The sequence below is a fragment of the Vidua chalybeata genome, chromosome Z (assembly GCF_026979565.1).
Source record: "Vidua chalybeata isolate OUT-0048 chromosome Z, bVidCha1 merged haplotype, whole genome shotgun sequence".
NCBI lineage: Eukaryota > Metazoa > Chordata > Aves > Passeriformes > Viduidae > Vidua > Vidua chalybeata.
In genome coordinates this window covers 55,672,303-55,695,509 of record NC_071570.1, presented here as the reverse complement: position 1 = coordinate 55,695,509, position 23,207 = coordinate 55,672,303, and the positions used below count along the sequence as shown (strand labels likewise).

The 23,207-nt window shown below is 36.6% G+C and overlaps 1 protein-coding gene across 1 annotated transcript in view; it reads left to right on the top strand.

Moving 5' to 3' along the window:
- The window catches only part of SNX24 (sorting nexin 24), a 91,433-nt gene that overhangs the window by 64,067 nt on the left and 4,159 nt on the right, over positions 1 to 23,207 (top strand). Inside the window, exons 4-6 of the mRNA XM_053968952.1 lie at positions 19,826 to 19,920; positions 21,051 to 21,083; positions 21,900 to 21,964. Coding sequence (XP_053824927.1) covers positions 19,826 to 19,920; positions 21,051 to 21,083; positions 21,900 to 21,964 — 193 coding nt within the window. The remainder of the gene's footprint in view (positions 1 to 19,825; positions 19,921 to 21,050; positions 21,084 to 21,899; positions 21,965 to 23,207) is intronic.

The window sequence follows — 23,207 nt, the reverse complement described above, 5'->3', positions numbered from 1 at the left end:
GTTTACATTTACAATGTAGATTACATTGACCTTATACAATCTAGCAGCATTCTTCTGCATACACTCTTTGTGTGAATGAAGATCCACCACTAATATTCTTTACACATTTATAAATTGCACATGAAGGCAGGGGAAAAATGTTCATGAAGAAGCAAATAATTCTTTTTTTACATCAGGATTTGAATCTGCACATAAGGTACAGCCTGTGTTCTGAAGCCAGAGGAAGAAAACAAAATATGGAATAACTGAACCATTTATTATATGCTTTGAATAAAGAACTCCTTCTGGGGGGAAAAGTAGTGTAGGATCATGCTACATGTGTAAGCAATGTTAAATAAATCCTTATACATAAGGAAGCTTAATTACAGCTTGATTCTAGTGTGCCATAATAACTTTATTGTCCAATATTGTTTGTATCATTTAACATAGACCATTCTGAAAAAAAACCCAAAAAAACCAAAAAACAAACAAAAAACCACCCAAAAAACCAAAACCAAAACAAAAAAAACCAAACAAACAAAAAAAAACAAACAAACAAAAACCAAACAAACAAAAAAAAAAACACAACAACAACAAAAAAAAAGGCAAACAAAACCCAACAAGTTGTGGAACTAATCACAGGGGGTTACCAGAAAGATACTGAAATAAATAAGCAGTAATTCTTTAACTTCTGGTTTAGATGTTGAAAGGAAGGAGCATAGGAACAGAATTCTTTGCTAAAAGGACTGCTCAGCAAAACATGAGAGCTGGTCTATCGGTAGCTAAGAGAGGTGAGCGGAGAAAGAGGCAAATAGTCTTCCTCAGACAGGCTGTGGCATGGTGGTCAGTGAGCCTTCTCGTTTGGTTCTGTAGTAAATTGAATGCTCTTGAATTAGGTGTAATTCCCATGTGTCTATGCATGCTGCCTTTTCTTGGCTTTTATGATGTCTTAGATGACTCCTTTTTGAAAGATGTTGAAGGATTTCAGGGTGAAGTAAGGGGGAAGGTCCTGTGGTCATGGGTAGCTTAGAAGAATAACAAATGGTTGTTATCTTCTCTAATATTGTCTATGTCTACCCACATCACTATTGATTGTCCTTTTTTTTGCCTCCTGTTTATTGTCTCTGTTGTCCAAATATAATATAGATTTAGTTACATATAAAAAAGCTCATTTTACTAAACCCATTCATTACAGAATTTTTTGACTGAGATAGACTTGAATTTCTGTGAAGGTACATTTGCAAACAAATACACATTATTGAATGATGCCTAAATTTATAACTCTGATATGCATTTTTCCTATAGACTTTGAAAATAGGGACATTAATTTAAGAAACTTCCAGGGCTACTTACAATAAATACTGTGAGTTATATATAATAAAATTTTCAAGTGTTGATGTAAAAATTGAGGCTTGTGGTGCAGTTTCTTCTTTTTAATTTCTTATAATTATAATTGTCTTTATCTAATATACTTTTTCTTCTGTAGATGAAAAAAGTTTGCAGAAACAAAGCATGAAGCAGAAGTAGAACCTTTAATTTCATTAGGCATGTTGTAACTGGCAAAGATTAATGTATATATCTCTTGCTAATTCTTTTCAATTACTCAGTTCATATAAATTCCCAAACCTTGTTAATTATGCTGAAGTCAGGTGGTAATTTTTAACAGTGTTTCCACAGCAAGGGAATTTTCGTGGTCTAACCTTGCCCTCCTGTAGAAACTCTCAGCAGATTAGGCATTCTGACTCTAGTCCATTCATTTTCAGCACAAGCCTAATTGCTGCCGACTGCCTGCCACAGGTACCCTGGTTATTGTACATTTAAGGGTTGCAGGTTCATCTGAGAACAAATAAGGAAAGATTAATTGTTTGTTTTGTTTCATCCCAAGAGAAATGTGGGAGCTTAATCAAGAAAAATAATTTCTTCTGTTGATTGGGCTTATTTGTGGAAAGGGATAATTGTATAGAGGCAGGCATAGAGCTATGCATTTTGAAAGAAATTTTACCATTTACCTACTTGGTAGGCAAAGATACAGCAAAACGAATGTAACACAGCATTGGAATTGATGGGGATGGTTCACATTTCTCATAGTAAGTAATTTGGCTGCTGGGCTTTTATTTTAACCAATATTGCTAGGTGGTGTTGTCATTTGTTTTGTCTACTTCTTTGGATACCTAATCAAGTAGGGGGAAAAACACTTTTCCAAATTGTCCTTAATTGCCAGAGCACGAAGTGAGCTAAGCACCCAGGTATTTCCAATTAAATAACTTGTATCCAGCAAGCACCATTAAATCTATCTTTCCCAATCTGATAAATAAGCTATCTTAGCTATAAGCTAAGTGGAACAGATTAATTGAGAGCAATTAGTTCAAAGCTCTGTGTAACAGTTAGACTGAACAAACATTATCAATGAATGCAAATTTTACATAAAGCAGTAAGAAGCAGTGATGCAACAAATCAGAGTTGAGAGTAGCCACTAAGCACAAAGGAAAATTTTATATGTGATACAGAAATAAAAGACATGGGAGAATCACAGATCATACAATTCAGAACCATCACAAGATTTATTCCAATTGCATCTAAAGCATAAGAAAGCCCTGCATATACTTCAGTACTTGTGTTTGTAGACACAGTAATCTCCAAGTGTGCTTTGCTTATGTTAATAATCAGTAACCCCTGTGTTTGGTAGAGACTTAACCTACACACTGTATTTTGATTCTCTTTTAGTACAGGTTTGTGTTCCTATATATCTAGACCTTTTGGATGGGTGTTCCTTTCTTCCAGCTGCCTGTGCATGCCAAATTGCATTGGTCCACATGGTGTAAACATCATCCTGCATGTGAGTCCTCTGGATAGTTCTCCTAATGACAAAACAGAAGAAGCACCTGGATGCTGTCCCTACATGTCAGCATTTTGACAGTGCATCATGAGGAAAATGCCTCTCTGTCACCTTAGATATTGAAATAAACTTATAGGCTCCAAGTATAAATTATGTTTAAAAAAAGTTTTACAAGTTTGTTCACTTGTTGATAATTGTTTTGTATACTCTGCTTTGGAGTAATGTACTCCATCAAGAAGGTAGCACATGAAATAGACTAATTTCTTCAGTTTTTGTAGCACTGCCTTGGCTAGGTAAGTTGTAATGCTGCTCTGTGTCTTGGCATCATTCCTGTAAATTGACAGCACAAATATACCAGCTGCCACAACTTTTAAAACTGCTCTCTTAGAGCATCAGTTTGTGTGATGCATCTCTGGCCTTTACCACAGCAATGTGGCTGGAGTCTACTTTTGGAGAATTACAGTTTTAAAATGGTTGGATAAAAATCTTATTTCTTATGCTGTTGCAACCGACCGGTACATCTATTCCAGGAAAATAAAAAGGTCAGTGATAACTTTCCCAATAAAACCTTCTGAGAAAATGTCATTCCAGTTATCTGTATCTGAGTGGGAGAGTTCATCCTCCATTTTTTGAGCTTCATATTTTTTTATTTATGGAATATCATCATCATTGGAGGAATTCAGCATTCATAACCATGATAGTATGGTGTTATATCAGCACATGAACTGATGATAACAGACATGCTTTAACAGACATAGGACTTTGAATACAGGTACTTTACAGTATTTTCTTTGTATCTTTGCTGACAAGTCACACCTGAATAAGATCACAGTTGTATTCTGTGTAACCATAGTCTTCTGACCAGCTTCCCCTTAATGTTGGCTTCTGAAAAATACTCAGATTATCTCCCAAAAATCATGAGGAAATTGGACAGGTAAAACTTCTCTTAGTTTCTTCAGATGTCGAGGCATCCAGATCTTCAAGTGCACTTTCACTCTGGGATCCAGCTGTCACACATAGTTCAGTGGGAAGGGTTCCTGATGTAACACTCATAAAGCAAAGCACTCACAAAACCACAGGAGAGTATGGAGGAGCAAAGACCATGCACAGAATTCAGAGTCTACAGTCTTACAACCAGGAGCATTTAAGCAGCCATTTCCACATTATCCCATCAGATGTTTCTCAATGTATTTGGACTCAGTCAAGGTCAAGCAGTGATATGTGCTAATAGTTTTGAACAGCAGCAGTTGTATAACTTTACAGTTAAGAAGCAATTTGTGTTTCTGTAATGATATTGTATTTAAATGCCATGCAGTAGTGTTTACCCACTTTACAGGGGGATTTTTTTTATAATTAATCAAATTCAGGCAAGTTTAATTATGTGACCTGAATTAGTTATCCAGTTTTAAGTGCTGGAATTACAAGAACAGGTAGTGCAAGAATAAGTTACCACAGAATACTGGGGTCTTTTCGTAGTACTAGAAATAAAGATTAGTGGGTTTCATGATGAATTTGCCTTTTAATGTTGTAGGAGGCTCTTGATAACTGGGTTCAATGCAGAAATTCAGGGACTGTATTATTAATGTAAAAGTACAGACAACATTTCAGTGAAGAGGTCCAGCAGCCAGGCTTGACATCTCAACCCAAATTTTAAGTGGCAAAAAATTCCAAAAATAATCAAAATTTCTCTAGTTTGTCAATTAAACAATTGCCCAATTTTACAGAACAGTGATGTTCACCAAGGAAGTCAGAGAGAAGTCTATCATCAGGCAAGACTGATGGGTTTGTTACTGTGTGTATGGAGACATTATTTTCCCTGTAGCATATTTACCAGTTATAACCACCATATTATCTTTTTTTATATCTATTACAGATTCTTTCAACTTCAGATTCTTTCAGCTCTCCATCCTACAGCCTTTTCTTGCTCTGTTTTTTTTCCCTGAAATTTAATTTTGTCCCTTTGACTGTACTCAATCTTACTCAATTCAATCTACATATCAGTTATAGTATTGTCTTCTGATGATCATGTATTGAAGATCATCTCTGTGGCCAGTCGACAGACAATGATAGTTGTTTTGTGGATTTCAGTTCTACTATAAATCCTTCCTGAACTGTTATACTACATCCACATCTGGTGGCATACCCGCTTTTATTCATCGTAGAGTCTAGAGTCTGATTAATCTCTCTGTACCACTGTATATAGTATTGTGTTGCCTTTTCATTGAAGGACCAAGAAATGTGACTTAAATAACACTTTTACCTAGCTTCAGATGCTAAAGCTTTGTTATAAAGTAGACCAGAGCCTTCGGAGAAAGAGTAACCACTGGGAAGAAGAGGTGCAACACAGTGGTTTTTTAAGAATTCTTCTTGTGTGGGAAACACGGAGACCAAATACTTGTGCCAAAGTGAGTAATAGAAATAAGGAAGATTGCTGTATAAAATGTCAGAATATATGATTCATTAATCTGTGATACTCAATTTCAACCTAATTTGTGGAGTTTACTGACCATAATTAAGTAGTTCTCTTGTTGCTGAGTGAGGAACATCAAGTAATTGCTAAGTGAGAATCTAACATCAAAAATACAGGATTCATAGAGAACATCTTGGCATTCTTGCAGCATTCTAATGTTATGATAATTTTAACAGAAATACAGATAACTTTTCCGCTTCTGTTAGCAGGCTAAATTGCAATATTTTTTCTCTGTTTTGGAGAAGTCATCCGTCTTTGACTAACAAGAACGTGGAGAGTTTTTAGCCAAATCAGAGCATTGTCCACAGAATTGCTATGGTGTGACAAGTGCAGCCTTCAAGCTGATGCTGCTTGTGTACCATCAGCACAGAAAAGGTAAATAAGCATTCACTGACCAAGTTAGGATGGTCTCTTTCATAAGTAATTGCATCGTTCCTCACTTTTATGAAGGACTCCCTTGCTGGTGAGTTTTGGGAGGGATAAGTGTCAAGAAATAGAATCATGATCAAGTACCTGTGATTGAGCAAGGATTACGTTGCTCTGTTAATTCTGTAAAAACTTGTCAGTTTGCCACCCAAATAAATGCCTAGACTGCGTAAAACATGGAGCAGAGTGACCTCTAGAAGAAAAATCAATGGCAATTCATATTTCATATGTCTATAATTGCTTGTGAGAGCATGGCAGCTGTTTGTTTATAGAGCAGCTTGTTCTACCAGGGATTATTTCCTGAATTTTTCTTCTTTCTAGTGGTGATGCCTTGCATGGACTGTGAATTACTGCTAGACACAGCAATAGACAAGTTTTATTGGTGGTGATTTTTTATTATTGTTTTCACATTACTGTCTTCAGAATTGCTGCAGTGTGTTCTGTTCCAACCAGTGCACTAATCTATAGTTACACGTAAATTGTGTTCACAGCTGTTTCCTTGAAAGACTCATGAAGCTGTTTTTACCTTCTCTTTAGTAGGCAAGGCTCTGTCCTCCATGAAGTCATCCATTTGCTAGTATTTTAGCCATCAAACTGATTCTATTTTATGGCCATCATTTTTAAGCAATTTGTCAGAGAAGCAAGGCATTCTCACAGTCTGCTAATTTAAAGACAGAATTTTGAAAATATCTTTTTTCCCCCTGCTTTGCTTTGTTTTTGTTTTTTTTCTTTTTGAGAAGCTGTTGTAAGATTTGTATCCCCACTGAGGACCGAGATGTCATAGGGATAGAGAAAATGCCGCTCACTTTATGGATTACTGTTAGGTCAACAAAACTTTGGCAGCATTGATTAACTTGACAGTGAGTACAGCAGTACATTTATCACTTATGGCTGTGCTGTAGAAAATCTAATAAGAGGCAAACAATTCCCTTTAGAGCAGTAACAGGTTCACTGTGGCTAACGGTGCATGCACTGGAAATTTCTGACTTTAAATTATACCCTTGCTGCTAGTTGGGTCATTGACTCCAAGCTACTGCACTTTCACTACTATGTTCTGTATTATTAATTTGATCAAAGTTGTTTTGGCTTCTGTAAATGTGTGCAAGCCATATATTGAAGTTCATGTAAACTCATAAGCATTTTTGAAGAAATGATGCCGGAGGAACATGATCCAAGCTACATTATACAGAAGGGGCAGTTGCTTGTTACCACTACCAATGTTTGGGGTCTTAAAAGGTAATAGAAAAATTTTGAACTGTCGCTTACAAACATGCCTCTAATTCACAGATTTAAATAAATCCTAAACCCAAATCTATCTTACATTCAGTAAGTTTCATTGATTGTTCAGAAGGACTTTTTCCACATGTGCAAATATGTACTAGTGATTTCCTTTAAAATTCTATACATGCTGATTTACAGACATGTTCTTCCAGTTGCCTTATTTTTGCGATAATAATGAGAACCGAACTGCTAAGAAGAGATTTTTTTTTTGCCTTTCCTGTGTAGAAGCACTGCTACTTGACTACAAGTTACTGTTTGCTTATAATCTTATGGTGAAATTGGGTTTTATTCAGTATTTTTTGGTTTTATTTTAAAAGAACTTTTCTCAAAGCCTGTGCCTTGGAAAATGTCTTTACATTGCAAATATTTTAAAAATCAAGGTTTTTTGGGTTTTGTTTTTATTTTTTTTTAAATGTTCTGATTAATTCTCTTAAATGGAAGCCCTGCATAAGGTACTCTTCTACAGAAGAATATCAAGCTTTTTTTTTGCAGTTCAAATAACCAAATGTATGTAAAGGTCACATACCCAAATAATTGTGTTTCTAGAAACATGCACGAAAGAAGACTGAAGAGAATTTGGTGTGGAGTGCAGATCAGAGTATACAGTGTGCAGCTTAACTTGTGGCTTTGTGATACAATCTGAAAAATTGCTGTTCAAATGAGAGAGTAGTAATTTCAATATTTTTTTAATATTAGAATATCTGGTACACTAGACGAGACAGCATTTGTGGGTAGCAGCTGTTATTTCAAGTATTTTAGGTTATTTTAGGAAACTGTTTAAATTGGAGGTTTTGTTCTGCAGTATCTGTAAAAATGATGTTGTTTTCATTGTTGGGGGAGAGGTATTCTACTTGAATCAATTGTCAAGAGGCTTAATGTAATAAGGCAGTTTGTGGTCTGACTAAAAGAAACACTGTGCAGAAGAAATTCCCATAGCAGTGTGTTTTTAACAGAAAAACTGAGTTCACCTGAACCATAAATACATTGAAAACTGAGGTTTAATAAGGTAAAGCAGCTTCAGAAGGAAGAGGGATTGTTATCCAATTGTAATGCCTACAATTTAACCAAATATCTGTTTAATGATAGTGGAGCTCTATCAACACCATAACAGCAGATTCTTTGCAAGAAATTATCAAGCAAGTTGACATTAGTAACCTTTGCATAGTTGGGGGGTAAACACAACTAAAATAGTGGCTCCCCTTTCCTCTTTTTTTTTTTTTTTTTTTTTTTAATTTCCAGGATAGAAGTTGTGGTTTTCACTCTCTTATTACATTTTATAGGTAACAAGACACATTTCCACACTTTCTCCTGGTTCATACAATAAAGGAGTTACCCTACTAGCTGCCTTACTGAATAGAGACCTGGTATTGATTACCTATCACACTGGCATCAGAACTACTCTTAGGATTCAATTTTTTTGTTGTTTTGCATATTTTATTGATCAAAAGTGGTAAATGAGCATCAAGCGTGCAAGAAGACGATGAATTGTTTACTTGCATAAAATAACCTTTCAATAAGGGAAGATGCATTGCTCAGACTTTTGGTGCTGTTCTGCTGCCCGAAGCAGATGGCATTCAGCTGCTATTGATTTGCTCCTATAGTTACAGAGCAGCATGTAACAAGGCATGCTCATTTCTCTGAAAGAGAGGTGAGGTTTTTTTGCCAGGGTGGTAGGAGTGAAAAAAGGCAGGATGGGGGATTATGAGGGTTGTTTTGGGGTTGTGGATTTTTTACAATAAAAACACTGAAGTCCTGTGCAAACAAAAAGTAGGATTTCTGTGTTTGCAGAGGAAGGGAATTACTTTGCCAGTTCTGGCACTTCTGATGACATTAATTCCTAATGCAGATTGAATTCATGAGCAAGCAAGTACTTAGGATTTTAAAAATAGCCAGAATTTAGCATCACAGGCTCCACAAAACGAGTCTTAATTGCTGTGTTTTTTTGATTTATATATGTTTGGTCCTACTTTTGTAAAGACTGTTGATTCGTTAGCAAGAAAAATCATACTGCAATATGTTGGGCTTGATTATGCAAACAGTTAATTTCACTGAAGAATACAGAATTTAATAATTTGCTGCTGGATCTCTCCTGTAATGGAGGACATGCAACATAACAAAGTCAGCTTTCTCTGAAAATGTATGTGGAAGGATGTTTAATGCAGAATTTTGGCATGAATAAAATTGGCAGATTTTAAGAAAATGCAGATATGTGATAGAAGAGAGTGTCAGCAAATATAGTATAGGCATGTTTGTTCTAAAACAAAACATTTTAATTAATTTATAGTCTTATTCCTGAAAGAGTAGTTTAGTGGGTGGTACTGAGGTGCAGGGTATAGTCCTTGATCAATCTGTTTTCACATAGAAAGAACCCATCTGTCAAGATTCACAAGTGTTGTAGTATGATAGTTAAATTCAAACTCTTGGTGACAAAAACTGGATGAGTTAAGTGTTACATATTAAAGCCTTTTTTGCTCACCTGACTGTTCTGCAATGACTTACTACAGGAAATGCTTACTCTTGCTTTTGGACAGTCTTGAGCATCTTCCTGTTCTTATTTAGGAAAATAAAATTAAATTATTTACTTCTTTATGACTTCTCTACTGTCCTCTATTTCTTTTATATTGTGTTTCTTTTTAATGACAATAATGACGGAGTTATGACCCCTGGCAAAACATTGTCACGGCATAGCTAGTAGCTAATTATTTATCAAGAATTTAATTTAAACATGCATATCAGTATCCATTAAAAATGTACTACTTCATCTATTCAAATTTCTGTTCTCTCTCACATTGATTTCAGTTTGCTTGTGTAATTTATGAAATGCTATCTTATGCTTTTTTATATCCATACGGTTAAGTGTCACTATATCTTGACTATTTCTTACGATGTTTCTATAGGATAATCGGGCGAGAAGACATTGTCTGAATCTTTGACTTTAACCTGTTGGTTCCATTACATAGTTGACATTTCTTATGAGTGTTTTTCAAAGCAAATCTTTGTGATTTTTTCAGAAAACAGATGTTTTTAATCAATTGCTTATGCTATCAGCACAGCACTTACTGCATTGTTCTGTGTTGATTTGGTCTTGCTCTCCTGTGGGGCTAAGGAAATGTTTGAAACATATGAATGTTTACAAACAGAAGTTAATATAAAGAACATGTATAAGTGTGTGTTTTAAAATAGGGTTTTCTCTTGCTATGAGAGAGCCCTTTGCTTTCACAAATTTAAACAAATACATTCATATTCATGTTCTATACTTCTGATATCTATCTGTACTGTTAGGACTGACTCCAGCTTTCTTCATTTTCTGCATTTCTAAGTTTGTCAGTGGTCAAAATATATTTTGTGCTTCTTTGCCATTGTGCTAGCAACCACCCCTCAAGAACAGAGTCAAGATATCAAATTGTTAGTATATTAACTATTCAGGTGAAAAAAAAACTCAACCAAAAAAACTCAGTCCTGCACACACATTTTTTACCTTTTGTTTTGCCGATTAAGGTAAGTAAATGTCTAGCACACAATATGTATGTTCTTGTTGAATAAAATTTAAGTAAGCTTCAGAATTTTTAAAATAAAGCTTGCCAATTTCATTGTAACTACACTTCCAACACTACAAAATAGTCTGGAGTACTTATTCAACATTGTATTTTGTGCTGAAAGGGCTACCAACACTCAAAACTAATGAACAAAATCCAAAAACCACCAGTATATAAATCTAAATAAATTTCGTCAGCTATGTTACCCCTGTTTTACCTCTACAAAAATGACACAATTGAGTTCATTAACCCCAGGTGCAGTGAATTCCCTGGGCTTTCTACATTCTCTTGTTTGGACTTTGAAGTGGGTACCTGCTGCTTAGTCTAATTAGTTTCAAAGGGAATGTAGAATCATTTCTCAAGAGTTTACTCTGACCCGAAACATCTGACAAGAAAATGTCAGAGATACAAAATAAGAAGTTATTGTAGAGTTGAATAGTATTTTTGTTATAGTATCTTGTAGAAATAATGCAGATGAGGAAATCATGCTCAGATGACTTCTAAATTTTGATACAAGATTTGCACAAAATTGTCATTCTTGTGGAAAGCAAGACTTGTTTTCATAGGTAAGTTCCTCAGACCTTACCAAACATCTGGCTCTTTCCTTGTTCTGAGCAAAGCCAGCAAAATGAGTTAGAGCTGTGGGAGATTCCTCATGAAGCTAAAAAGAAGTGAAAATGCTATTGTAGCCATCAGCAACTCACTCCCCCAATCACTAATGGCCATTCTAAGGTCCGTTCTATGTGTTCTCCTAACCTATCTTATAACAATTTATTTATTTTTGCAAGGATCTTGTAACAACTTACTTATCTTTGCTGAGTTTGCCTTAAGGCTTTTGGGAAGGGGGAGGTTTGTCGAAAGCTTTTTAGAAACGAAAGTAGGCTCTATCCTTTCAGGGGTGCAGTAAGTATTGAAACAGTCTCATTCCTTTGTTGTAATATATTGTCAGTAACCATCTCTCCAAAGTCTCTCTCTTTCAGTCACAGCAGTTCTGTGATATGTTTCCATTCAGATGCGTATATCTTTGTTGTCAATAATTCTACGTCTTATTGTAGTTAATAACTTCCTGGTACAGGTATATCACTTTAATGCCCAGTTCTCTCTTGGTACTCTATTGCCATTATTATTATTGTTATTGTATAACTATTGTTATTGTTCTTACTATCATCATCATCATGATCATCATTATTACTGTAATTTTTTTTAATTCTCTGGTTCTAAAGCAGCTATAAACAAGAATTTTAACCATTCATTTTCTGGATTAACCATTGTTAATCCAGAAAATGAATAAGTTGAGTTTTCCTTGAAGGAATACTGTGCTCCTGCTGATGTATTACTGTAACAAGCAGATACTTTTCTGTGGGTTTTATGATCTCAAATATGGAAGTGCTTTGATGAGGATCCAAAAAAAAGGGAAAATGGAAATTTATGGTGGGAATTCTGAGTTTAAAACTGAGAGTGATAAACGCTGATGGCTTCACAATGGCCACTCATGTCTTAGACGGACATACTCTTTGCTGGATGGCCAGGCCCAGGGAGTGGAGGTGAATGGAGTTACATCCAGCTCGTGGCCAGTCATAAGTGCTGTTCCCCAGGGCTCAGTGTTGGGGACAGCCTTGTTTAAAATCTTTATCCATGATCTGGATGTGGGGATCAAGTGCACCCTCTGTCAGTTTGCAGATGACACTAAGTTGGGTAGCAGTGTTGATCTGCGGGAAGGTAGGAAGGTTCTGCAGAGGGATCTGGATAGGCTGGATTGATGGGCTGAGGCCAACTGGATGAGGCTCAATAAGGCAAAGAGTTGTGTCCTGCCCTGGGGTTGTAACAGCCCCCTGTAGTGCTACAGGCTGGGGGCAGAGAGGCTGGAAAGCTACACAGCAGAAAAGGACCTGGGGGTGCTGGTTGACAGCAGCTGAACATGAGCCAGGGTGTGCCCAGGTCGCCAAGAAGACCAGTGGCATCCTGGCCTGTAGCAGCATTAGTGTGACTAGCAGGGCCAGGGCAGGGATTGTCCCCCTGTACTGGGCACTGATGAGGTCACACCTTGAATCCTGGATATAGATCTGGGTCCCTAAATTCAAGAAGGAAATGCTTCTCTGGAGCATGTCCAGAGAAGGGCAGTGGAGCTGGTGAAGGGTCTGGAGCATAAGTCCTGTGGGGAACAGCTGAGAGAGCTGCGGGTGTTTAGCCTGGAGAAAGTTTTTCTCATGGGGGACCTGATCACTATACAACTACATGAAAGAGGTTGTGGCAGAATGGGGGTTGGTCTCCACTCTCAGATATGAAGTGACAGGATAAGAGGAAATGGCCTCTACTTGGGCAGGGGAGGTTTAGATCTTATGTGAGCGAAAATTCCTTCAAGGAACAGGTTGTTAAGCATTGGAACAACCTGTCCAGGGAAGTAGTTGAGTCACTATCCCTGGAGATATTTAAAAGACATATAGGCATGGCACTTAGGGACTTGATTTAGTGATGGATTCAGCAGTGCTGGGTTAAGGGTGGGTCTTAAAGACCTTTTCCCACCTAAATAATTCTACAATTCTAAGAAAGGGTTGTCACACACTAAGTAGACAGGAATGTAGACTTAACCCTGATATTTAGAGGAAGAAGGTTAGGATTTGCAAATTTGGAAAATGTAGAACTGACATTTCCACTTTGAAGTAGATTATGTATTTACGATAGTATTCAATTACCTGGTCAAATCTGTTGCAGAGTTTTGCTTCTTTTTCCCATGCAACCTTCTCTCTGATGCACAAGGATCAGCATAGAAGGAGGGCAGTAATATATGACTGACAGAATACAAAAGCCTATCAATTTTGAAATTTTCCAGGTGTTATTTGCAACTACATTTCTTAAACTTATTCTTCTCTTTCTTTGTTTTTCTATTTGTCTTGGTGGTCTCTTTCCTTGATGTTTCTCCAAATGTAATGTATCGGTAACTAGTGTCTCATAAAGCTCTGGTAGTGGACAGCAGAAACTTCCTGAAGAGGGAAAATAAATGTGCTTCTGGTGATATGAATTGTGCTGTGTGCAGGTAGTTCTTGTGGCTGGTTTGTACCTAGAGTGTTTTATGAGGAAATTCTGGCATTTACCAGTGACTCTGTTGGTCTAGGGGGTTGTGTAAGAGGACTCCGATGCTACCTGTCTGCATCCTGGTGCTCCACGGCACTGCCAGTTGGTGCTTGCTCTGGGAGAGGGACTGGCAGAGGGCAGGGTAAATGAGGCACCTTGCTCCTCCTTTATGTTCAGTGGTTTTTTTTACTATAGCATATTTGTCTTTAGTTCTTTTAATCTTTTAGAAAACAGTACTGCAATCTAGTGTGTATTGTAATTGTAAATATGGTTGCTTTTTTACAACACTTCTTCCCCTATACTCTTGAGAAAACTTTTCCAAGCCTAACTACCTAATTTCTGTGTCTTCCTAGAATGTGTATTTTCTGGATCTACTGATTTTTATATAGAGAGAGGGAGGGAGGGAGAGAGAGAGGGAGAGAGAGAGGGAGAGTGTTATTTAAGGTATTACTGCACCTGTTTGTTATCACCACCACTATTCACATCGTCTTAATTACTTGTTAATGTTCCATGTTTCCAGTGGTCTGTTACTTCTGAAAAATATTTCAATTTACATATTTTGAAATCAGCATCTAATTTTGTGTCTGTCATTAGTGGATGTATTTATTCTTTGTATTACTTCTTCCTGTTACTTATTTTTAAAAGCCTTTCTTGTTCCTGCTAAGTTTTTATCATGTCATTAACTTGTCTTGCCCTTTTTTTCCTTTCTGACTGTTCCTTTTCCTTTTGCTCTGTTGATTTCTTCATTTCTTATTCAGCGATGTCTTAACCACCAATCCTTTGAGCAGTGTTTCAGGAAATTGTATTGACTGCTTTCTTTCATTTGTATTTTTCAAAGGAACTGTTCCTGCACTTTGTTTCTAATCTTTCAAGGACTCGTCTCCTCTTCTACTGAAGAGAAGTTCACTGTTTGCTCCCACTAAATTATGTTCCCAGTTTTCTGGAAACAAAAATTGAATATTTTATTTTTCACATGAAATGGGTTATATTTGTAGATTTAGACACAAGTCTACACTTAGTAGTTAAATATTAGTTGGAACTGTAACTGTGTTTCAACTAGCTTTCTAACTGAAGTGCTCTCATCTTTAGACCTATGTGGTAATATTTTTAATTAAAATCAGTTAACTGCCTTGCAGTTATAGACATTGTTATGAATTTCTGCATACACATTTTTTCTGATGATCCAGTAGTCATTTAAACTATTGGGCTTCCCTTTCATTTAATTTATCCTTTGCATAGCTTGATATTACTATGATAGATGGATTTGTCACTCATGAGATACCGGGGGAGTTTTAAGTTCACAGGAAGTATCCTCCTGTCTTGAGGCTCAGAGGTGCAATTCCTCTCTGTCCTTTTTTTTTTTTTTAAACTCTTGTGATTTACATTAACTTTCAGATAATTCAGTTGGAACTTCTGAATCTTCCTTGGATGTATTTTGTCTTATAATACCTATAGTCAGTATTTGTTCCCTTTCAAGCTCCACTGCATGGATGTCACTCTTACTGTTGACTTCCCTTTGATACATAGTGTGGGAGTGTTAAGTAGCTGGTGCTTCATATGGAACATCACCTCTGTGTTGTTGTACATGTGTTTGCATGCTTCTTGCAACTTTATACAGGTTTCTAAGCACATTTGATGCCCTTGTTCTGTTCTTATATATGTGAATACTTGTGGTAGTAATGAAAAGTGGAAATTCTTTTTAGAATTAATCCCAGTTAATAACCTCTAACAAGCCTCACTGAACAAGGGAGTGAGTTTCTTCATAGTTCTTCACAATGGATATTATAATACATGATTGTATCTGCTATTACTTTAACAAAGAAAAGCTTAATCTTACAAGTCTGGTTCCTTTGTCTACTTGTTTTTTAGCTAATGTGTTCTTTTGATAACCTTTTTATCATTTCATGGGATTTTGTAAAGCAGTTCAGGAAAAGCAGGTTAATAGAAGAATACAGACTCTTAAATGTTCTAAAAGATGTGGATTTTGGTCCCAGTGGAGACTGACACTCTAGCCTACTTACTGTAGCTGGAATGTATTGATTTTCTTTTCCCCCATTTTAGCTGCACCACTGAATTAGGTATTGTGAAGCATCTTTCCCTGTGAAGAGAGGAAAAACTGTCATGAACTTTTTCACCCTAACAGTACAGCCTTTCAAACGAAACCCAATTGAATAGAAAAGTCTGTAAAAACCCTGTAACTTAGCTCCCACTCTCTTTTCTCCCTTTCCAACAGTTCTTCCAGCAACCTCAAGAAAGTGTGATAGGTGACTGTAAGAAATTGATTTTTAAATCTTTCTTCATTAAAAACAGCAATAATAATAATAATAATAATAATAGAAAATTATGCATTTCTGTGGCATGATCTCTGAAGGTTAGTGAAGTGGTCTCGTTCAGGTTTTCAGCAAAATGTTCAGTTACTGTTATAATTGGCTGATGAGTAGGTTTGGGCCTAACTAGAATGCCAGTGTTCGATTTCACAGTGTCCTCTGTGAAGATATGTCACCATTTACCCTGGCTTTAGTGACAATTTTCTAAAAAAGAAACTCATGGGAAATCATTATTCTGTTTATATGTCTCCCTTGTTGGAGAGTATTATCCTGTGATATTTTAGCACTGTTTTCCACTGCATGATGGCATCTAGCTAAGGTTAAGGCAGAACAAGTCCCTTTGCAATTTTGTGACTATATTTTACTTACTGAAGGAGAAGAGATAACCGACAATTAAGTATTTCAGATGTCACTGAAAGAACATGTGCAACTAATCAATGACATCCTTAGGGAACAGGATTTTATGAAACTGATAAGGTAGAAAAATCTGGGATTTTATGATTTGTCTTACATAATAATAATTGCACCCTTCCAATGAAAAATACATTTCTACTGATGTAAACATCAGATTTTCCCTTGTGTTGTGTTGCGGGTTTTTCTCCAGAAGCACAGAGTAGTTCATTAAAGTGTGACAGTAACAGATAAATACCCTTTACAATTTTCTAAGAAAATATGGCACTTTTAGTTCAGCTGAAATCAATGAGTTGAAAAATGTATTTCTGGAGTCACTTCCCAAATCACTTGCTAGAGGTTGTAGTAGCTGGTTTAGTTTTGAGGGAAGAGGGAGTTTTATTTACTTTAGGAAGGAAATACAATCCTGGGGTTTTTTCTTAAATTATCTAACTTAGCACTCTGGGACCCATATTTGAAATTCATTGCTATGATCTTGATAGAAATTGGCTGCAACAAAAATTCACATTACAAAGAACTAAGTGTGAGTTTTTATTTATTTGAAAATATTTATCTTTCAGTTTCTGATGGCAGAGCAAACAAGGTAGCTAGTCATGCTTACAAGCCAATGTCATATATTCACTTGAACAAATGCTGCAGTTGAGCATATTACATCACAAAGTATAGGTGGTGGTTGAGAAGACTTCACCTGCTGGTTCCTTTTCTGCACACCTATCATGTAAAGATGGTCAGGTTTGCAAAATATTAATTTCTTACAAGCCTTCAGACAGAAGTAAAAAATCTGTTGTGTTATGGGTTGTTCCAGGTAAATTAAGCCAATTATAATAATATTTCTAATTTAAGAGTAATTTCTTTTAACTTAAATAGGAAGCTGAGAATGCTTAGATTTATTTTTTTCTAGATCCACACACCTAATCCATTGTGGCTGGTTGGTGCTTGTAGAGGTTTTGTTTTGGTATTGGTTGTTTGGTCTGTCTGGGGTTTGTATGTTTTTTGTTGGTTTTTCTTTGTTTTGGTTTAGTTTTATTATTGTTGTTGTTATCAGGCTTTTCTTTTTCTCCTTTCCATTGGTGTCTACTGTGTATTTTAAATAGCAAGATTATGTCCTTACCCCTTGTTGAATCAAAGCCAATGAAGCCAAGCCAGAAGATAATTTGCTCCCTATTAGTACAATTAACTTGTAAACTTCATATTTTTATTTTTAATGCTTAAAAATCCGTGTCACATTACATTACATCAGTTACAAAATGCAGTCATTCCTTCCTTCATCAAATTCTCAAAATGACAAAATTCCCAATCAGCAGAGGTGGTGTACAAATACAGTGCAGGGCAAATTGCCTTTGCTTCTCTGCAAATTCTACATTTTCAAGTTTAGTAATCAGCAAAGCAGAGTTATTGATGGCTAACAAACTGTATGGCTTAACACACTAAAATGGTATTATTTGCTTACATCTTTTTGTGAAAGGTATTTGGTTAGGCCAGGGTTAGCAGGGCTTGGGTTGACTTGATACATGTTGTGGGGGGGAAAAAAAACCTGAACAAAATAGAATGAGATATTAATCTCAAGTGAGTGGAAGTAGAAGCAAATAGGTTTGTAAGAGCTGTCAATTGTTTTCCTTTTATAAAATGGTGTATCCTTCTGTTCTTCCCTACTCCATTCAGCAGCCTCAGCAGGCAGCTCAGCTTATAGAATAAGCTGTCAAGAGTTGTATGTATGAAGTTGCACATAAGCCCCGGATGCCCTTAAACATTTTTCTACAAATTTTTGTGTTTCCTCATTGCATATAATTAGCAAGATGGTTTTATTTGAGCCAGTCATACACATTTCTATGCAATTCACATACTCTCTGACTATGCATCCACCTACACACCGTCTTTTGAGCATAACGTGAATGCAGAATGGGATAAATTTTTCAGCAGCAGAGTGCTGATTTTGCAGAATGCAAACAGAGTGGCATTTTTTAATGCAGCATATTCATATAGAGGTGAACTGAAAGGCTTAACACTTACAAACATCTTGGACCTCCTTGTTTGTTTCATGCCTTAAAATCTAGAACAGAAAAGTTCAAAAGCTACATTTTTCCCTAATCTTTTTTTTCAAACATTTTAGTGATGGCCTCAGCTGTTAAGAAAGTGTAGCCTCTGAATTCAGATTTGCAAATGTAACATAAAAAGAAGATCCAGTTCTCAAATACCTTTGTTTTTAAATGCTTTTAAGTCCATTCACATCTTATGCAATTTTAATATCAAGCAGGTTTTCCTTACACAAATAACCAAATCATTTGCTATAAAATCTAGACAACTTCTAGATGTCTCTTCCAACCTTTTTTTGGGGTGGTTTTTTTTTTTTTTAGTGGTTTTTTTTTTGGGGGGGTTGTTTTTTTTTTTTTTTTTTTTTTGCAATCCTGCTATCCTCTATATACGATTGTGTCTCCCTTGTGATACTGTAATGTAAAAGAATACACATGCAGGAGTAAGTTACCTTCTGAAAGTAAGAGACTTGTTTTCTTTGTTTTCCAGACTTGTTTCTTCTCTATATTTATTTCTTCTATCACAGGTGGTAAAGTGAACAGGATGAACATGGAAAGCTTTGCTTCTAGGAGTCAATTTAATTTTAAATCCAGTGAAGTTTCTTCCATACGTACATTCACTTCAGATCAGGCTTTTATGAAGGAAATCTCTTTAAGAAAGCTAATGGCTTCCTTTCTATTGTGAAGTACACATGTCTTCAGAATGCATGTCAGTATGAACAGTAAAGAAATAGGGGCTTTATCTTTCAGGTGAGACATTGGTTGAATTTATGAACTGTTTTTCTTTGCCTTGTGAAAACTATAGATCATCTCATCAAAGGAAAAAACAGAGGATGTAGTCTGGCCTTTATGTGGCTGTTGTATCATGACTCTGGAAGAATGTGGCAAGTCTGGCCAGCAGTGTGGTCAGAGCTTTGTTATTCAGAGCCGTACTGCAGATACATGGAATATGTTGTAAGCTGATCTGTCAAGCCAAGCAAGGAGTTTCCCTTGTTGTCATTTACCAAGACGTGCATTAATAAAACTGCACAGAATGAAGACTTCTTCTGCTTATAAACTAGATGGTAGTCTTCTGTGAGGTGAACATGAAAGCACTAAGCTGAGCCTGTTTTATTTTATATTTTAAATAAACAGAATTTTATTCACAAATGAGGATGCCAGTAACTTAGTTCCAGAATTAGACATCTCTGCTTGAGAGGCATATAGGTTGGCACCAGTGATGGCAGGTGAAAAACAATGTAGTAACATAAACTGAATGTATTTCTGAGTGATTAATCAAGAACTGTGGTTTTCCTATTGAAATGAGGCATTCCAAAATAGGTGTAAAAATTGGAGAATTGAAAAGTATTGCGAGAGAAATGTTCTAGTAGCTTGAATGGAACTGTGCAACATCTAAAATATTTTTAAAACTTGGGAACTTGAGTTTCTATTGTGCCTTTTTTTTTTTTTTTTGACAGACAGTCATTTTAGAAAATGAAGAGCTCCCTAAGATATTTCTTGATTTTCTGAATGTTCGTCATGTACCTACCTTGCCAAAAGCAGAAAGCTGTGGGTAAGCTCTCCTTTACTGAAAAATACATGCAGGTCAAAAGGCCCATATCCACTCAGTGCTGATGCAATTCCATTGACTTAAAATGGTCTTGCTGCCAACTCTTAACACTGTAAAATAAATGGACATTAGGTTCATGTTAAGTATGTTTATATATCTCCAAAAGGTCATAAAATAAATCCAGCATGTTCAGTGACAGAAGGGAAGTTTAATGTAATATTCTTGGAATGCAAAGTAGAGCTTAGATGAGAAAAATATGACTTTCTTGTAGATTGTGAAGAATCTAAAATGTAAGATATTCATAAATAAAATATTCTCAGCAAAATTGCATAAAAAGCCTTTGCATGTGTTTTATGATCATAGTATCTGCACAAAACAGTGCATCATTCCATGATCATTTTATGATCTCACTCTGTGTGTTCAAAAATGAGGTTCTCTCACCTTTCTGATGACATGACCCAATTGCCCATCCCCTGGGAAGGGATCCTGACAAGAGTGACAGGAGAGAATCTTAGTATGATGAGTGTAATGGCTACAGCAATACCCAAACCAGTGTAACTGGAAGCTCTGTAACCATCTGCAGCTGTGAGCATAGTAGGCAGAATTTCTTTTGCTATGTAAGATGACATGGTTGATAGTGCAGATGCATTACCAGAATGTGCTCCCCAGAAAGCCACATGGCTGTTTTCCACTTTGGGGCAGGCTCTTTGGATCCACAGTAGTGAGAAGGCGAATTTACCTGATAATAATTTTGAGGCCCTCTTATCCTTGGAGATCTCTATGGCACAGGGCAGTGTCCAGAGTGATTCAGAAGCTATCAGACTTACAGTTTTCACTTGCAGTTAATGACATCAGCCAGTATCCTCAGTGGAACTACACCTCAGCACTTCACAGATAGATAGAGGGAAATTAATCTGTTACAGTATGTTGTCATTATGTTACAGGATTCTGTCATTTTCAAGTAGTGGTGGTTATAAAATGACACAATCTCCCATGTATATTTCCTTACGTGGTATTATGTGGCCACTGACAAGAAGATGATTGTTCCGTTTGGTGATTCTTAAAGAATTTGGGGGTTTTAATTTTAAAATTAATTCTTTTGTAACCAAAGCTTCCTGTCACTTTACTTGCAGCTCTTTTGATGAAACAGAATCTGAAGAATCAAGGTGAGCTTGATTTCTACTCTTTTTAGGGCACCCAATTAATAAACTACTTAAATTATTGTTATTTACTTCATTTGTTCCTTGCAGTTAACAAATTAGAAGTAGTTTAGCATTAAAATTGTATTTGTTAAATATTACCAAAAGCTGTGCTATATCTATATATTTTTAGTGTGGCTTGAACATCCTTATGCTAGTGCTGAGAAATTCCTTACAAAACTGACAGAACACTGCCAGCTCTGAAATATATTTGGGAATGTATTTTTTGTGGCAAGAAGATTTAGCAGAAGAAATTGGAGGTCTGGGTTCTTCCCCACTAATTTGATAGAGCTTCGTCTGCATCTGGTTGCACTACTTGGAATGTATATGTACAGAGCAGAGAGGAGAGGGCTGGGGGGGCTTCCAAGGGCTTCTCTCTGTGGGTGATGGGTACAGCAACTGCTTTGGGGGCTGTAAGAACATGGTGACATTTTGAGTTAACTCGGTGGCCTGGAGAGCCTATGGATTGTAGATGGTCTTGTAGCCTGCATGACACCATGTGCTAGGGAGCAGAGCAGCATCAGGGAGTCTCAGAGCTGCAAGCCACTCCTCCTGGATGCAGCTCCTTCACTTCGGCTTGACATTGAGGGTTTTGCTGTATGGCTGAGGAGCAGCAAGCTTTGCTTCCCAGAGATGCAGCCTGCCCTTCTGGGCAACGCTGGTGTGTGGAACTGCACTGTATGGCTCCTGGCAGCTCGACCACCTCACTTTATCAAAGCTAGTTTGTAGAACAGTCTGTTTGCTGTCCCTTGATACTGACATCCCTGTTCTTGACCTTTCCAGCAAACTGTCCCACCAGCCTGTGCTGCTGTTCCTAAGGGATCCATATGTCTTGCCTAAAGCCAACGGTAATCAAACCTGTCATCTGTTAACAGCACTTTACTGATCTGACCCTGCACTGCATAAACCACATTATTATTAATACCAGCCTAGTCAAATGACACTGGTCCAAAATCTAATAACCTGCCAATAAAATGATAAGAAACCATTAAAACAGTAAGTGGGGCGGGTGATTTGTAAAAGGGTGGAATTTTCCCCCCAGTTGTTCTCTCAGGCAAACTTACTGAGAATTCAAATCAAAAGAAGAACACTGCTTTGCTGTTCTTGTTGTTGACCCTTTGGCTGTTTTGCCTGAAGGATTTGAACATGGAGGCCCAGTCCTTTGTAAGTTCTTTTTCCCTAAACACCAGCTGATCTACTGCAAGCATGTTTGTATTTCCATTTGGATTATTTTTATTATTTCTTATCATTTGTAACCCCTGGAGTTCTTTATCAGGAAAAAAAGTGTACTTTAAGTGTAAGTGATGTATTTCACAGGACATTTACATTAGACTTACATGGTTAAAAAAGCATTGGAAATTGTTAGAAACTCTTCTTTTTAATATAAAAAGTTATTTGAATTAATAATTCAAAGAATTTACCCTGTCTCAAATTCAATGTGTGCAGGGAAAAAATGTACCATTTTCAGAGTGGGCTCCTCTTGGCTTTGTCATTTTACTTGTTTGAACTTGTTGTTTCTAATAAATGTTTTATTAGAAAATGTAATATGATTTCAGAAGATAATTTTCTCCCTGAGCTGCACATAAATTCTTTTTTAATGTGGCATTTTGTTTCATTTTACAAAATACTGTATCAAAATCAGATTCTCACACTGCCTTAAAATTCATTAAATTTTTAGGAATAAATTTAGGAAAGAACACTTTTTTGCTTTTCCTAGACAATGGAGTGTACTTCCTTGATATTTTCTCAAGGTGTTTATAAATACTTGAGGGGAAGGAATAGGGAAGACAAAGCCAATCTCTTTTCAGTGCTGCCCAGTGATAGGACTAGAACATAAGGAACATTTTCCCAAGCCCAGACACAGGTTGTCCAGAGTTGTGTTGGGTCTCCACTCTTGGAGACACTCGGAAGCTGCCTGGCAATGGTCCTGGGTGACTGCCTGTAGGTGCTCCTTCTTGAAAAGGGGTTTGGACCAGATCACCTCCAGTCATCTCCAAGCTGCAGATGTTCTGTGGTTCTGCTGTTTTTTCACCAAAACCATAGGGACAAGCTCATATATTTTGAGAGGGTTAAGTAGTCTCTCTTGCAGGC